The sequence below is a fragment of the Aplysia californica genome, unplaced genomic scaffold (genome assembly GCF_000002075.1).
Source record: "Aplysia californica isolate F4 #8 unplaced genomic scaffold, AplCal3.0 scaffold00582, whole genome shotgun sequence".
NCBI classification, from domain to species: Eukaryota; Metazoa; Mollusca; class Gastropoda; order Aplysiida; family Aplysiidae; genus Aplysia; species Aplysia californica.
Genome location: NW_004797852.1, coordinates 26700 through 29618, shown reverse-complemented (window position 1 = coordinate 29618; position 2919 = coordinate 26700). Strand labels below are relative to the sequence as shown.

The window sequence follows — 2919 nt, the reverse complement described above, 5'->3', positions numbered from 1 at the left end:
TTATTATTATTATTATTATTATTATTATCTTGCCTATCATCGTTCTCGTTTATGTGTTCCAACTCTCCTAAGGCGGAGACTGACCGTTTGTCGACCCAGCAAAGCTCGTCCTCTGCCTCCTCATACAGCTCAGACGATGCCGACGACAGCTTCGATAATGGTCCGGGTAACAAATCTGGGAACTACCTGGCAACACAATCGTCTGCGTCTGTTCTTCAAAGCGATGCCACTTTGAATCTTAGATTAAAATTAGATAAAAAATATCAAAGTAATGCTGACTTGGCAACCCCCTTTTCTGCATCTGCACGTCAGAGAGATGCCAGTTTGAAGATTGGTACGAAAGCTGATAGAAATCTAAACCGTAGATACTGTTTAAAGTCTATGAATGCAGGTGCTGAAGGGGGACACCAAAGAGATGGTCAAAGCAGCACTGAGCTGAGTAGTGCAAGAGTACAGTTTCAAGAACCGAAACCTTTAACACCCTGTGGGTGTGGTTGGGTGGAGGATCGCGATTGGCTTGAGTTCAAAGACAAAATGGAGGCAACTGCCCCAAAAAGAGACACCACTGACATCGAATCAAGTGACGAACCATTTTTTATCGATTCCAGAGCGAAGGCCAAAAATCTTAACCGTTTACAAAGACAATCTGCACAATATTACAGAAGGCGAGGACGAGAGATTGAACGGTATTACAGCGAAAAGCTGGCGTCGTTTTCCGGAGACGGTGTGCCTTTTCATAACTGTCTTGACGTCTCCGGTAAACCAAAAGACTTACTAGAAACGCAAGATCAATCCTCTCGTTTCTGTGACAAGCGCAAGCAAACGGTGCTTTCTTCAGACTCACCAAGATGCTCCAGGTACTGCTCGTTGTTCAAGTGAAGGTGTCAATTACCTGTTTTTATTACTTCCCATAGCATAGTCCATAACTTGAACAAAAATAAGTGGGAAGGGGGAAAAAGGGGGGGGGGCTCCCTTGATTGAAACTTCGATAGTCTTAGAGCTGCAAGAGCTTTTTGAAATTTATTTTTCAAACGTTTTTTAATTAGGAGGGGGGGGGGATTTTTAAATCTTTTCTCTTGACGCTTTATTTTTGCTTGTTTGTTAGTTTGTTTGTTTGTCTGTTTGTGTGTTTGTTTGTTGTTGGGTTGTTTGTTTGGTTGTTGTTGTTTTTTTGGGGGGGTCTAACTTTTCTTTCCCTTCACTTCATCCACTATGTATGTTAACTACTGAACGTAGTGTAAGCTTCGTTACAAAAAGATGCCTAACAAAATGTAAGCTATATTATATCTCTGTACATTTGACTCTGCGCTCTTGAAATGCCAGAAATCGTTCAATGATTCTTGTTGTCGATGATTTTCTTTGTTCTGACAAACGACGTCATTAGATGCGCCTCATCAACTTTTGTAGAATCTATATATCAATGTTCCAAAAAAAAAAAAGAAGAGCTGCTTTTTTCTCCACTATTTAACAAATACCAAAAACATCTGAGAATTTTTCCCTTTAAATATTACCTGTCAATACGCCCACCTTTGCAAATACACATAGCGATTTTGTTTCCCGAACATTATTCGGGCGTTTATACTTTTGTTTTTGTTTGGTAAGTGTTTCACGGCTGCTCGCAATTGCATAAGTTCATATGTGCACGCGGGACACACATTACATTTTCAGTTTGTAGGAAATCCTGAATTTTTTCCGGGTGGCGTCCGCTGTCTTCTCTTATCAATTTTGGACAATTGAGGGATTTTTAATGTTCGCAGCTTGCACACGGGATCTCCGAGGTTTTTTGTCCTTATCCGAAAAGGCTAGGTGTTGCTCTTTCCTACCAGAAGATCAGGGGTTTGGTTGAAAGACAGCAGTAAGAAAGAGCCAAGGAGAAGCAGTGGAAAGGCTGCACAAAGAGTTTTCTGCCCAGAGGAGGGGGTAAAAGGGGTGAGGGATGGGGGCATAAAGTGGAGAGACGAAAGCAGACGACAGAATATGACTAGAGAGCAAGAAAGGAGGTGAAAAGAGACAATTTTAGATAAGAAAATGTTTTCCGTCGCTACGATGATTCGAACCCGGGACCTCTAAATGCGAGTCGAACACCTTAACCTCTAGACCACGAGAGCCCCCGTTTTTACTTTTGTTTTACTGAAGGCTTTCAAACACATAGACATAACAATTGCATTTTGAGTGTCTGGTAATTTGGGAATTGGGAACACATAAATAGCTGAGGTGCAACTTCTCTGATCGCGGACTACTATTATTCTAGGGCTGCCACGTCATTTCATGACGTGTGATGGCATCAAAATGAAGAAATTTATTTTGTCTTGAGTGTCCAATCTTTTCTTCAGTTCCCACAAATGTTGCAAAATCTACAACAGTCAAAACTGGGCTCATCTTAATACGTTTGTAGTGCAATTATTTTTTTTGTTTGGTTCTTACTTTTGTCTTTTTTTTTTTGGGGGGGGGGGTTGTGCTGTTGGGCTTTGAGTGTGTATGTGGATGTGTTTGTTTGTTTGTTTGTTTGTGCGCTTGTTTGTTTGTTTTTTTGTGTGTCTGTTCGTTTGGTTGGTTCTCCACCTTCTGGAGGAAATAATGGAATTTCCAACAAAAGTAAAACATTTTACCGACACTAACAGTACACTCAAAACCGACAGACGGGTAAGCCACGAGGGAAATACGTGCAAGGTGACTGTCGTGTTGCCTGCCAGCGGAAGTAACAACTCTCACAACCTGGACCTCAGCTACCAACGTCAGGCTCTGAGACTGGACAAGCTGCTCTCCACATCGCCTCTGCAGCTGGTGTTTCAAAAGTTTCACTCTTGCCAACAAGTCTCTACATCACACCATGATGGACTTGCAGATAATTCTTCGAGGTAAATAAGGTTTGTTTTGGCACACACACACACGTACACACACACACACACACACACACAC

General features: G+C 41.8%; 1 protein-coding gene across 1 annotated transcript in view; it reads left to right on the top strand.

The window, feature by feature from the left end:
- LOC101857435 overlaps positions 1 to 2919 on the top strand; it is a gene marked incomplete at its 3' end in the record, with an annotated part of 36332 nt that overhangs the window by 15177 nt on the left and 18236 nt on the right. Inside the window, 2 exon segments of the mRNA XM_035972119.1 lie at positions 73 to 857; positions 2640 to 2858. Of these exon segments, the coding sequence (XP_035828012.1) occupies positions 73 to 857; positions 2640 to 2858 (1004 nt within the window).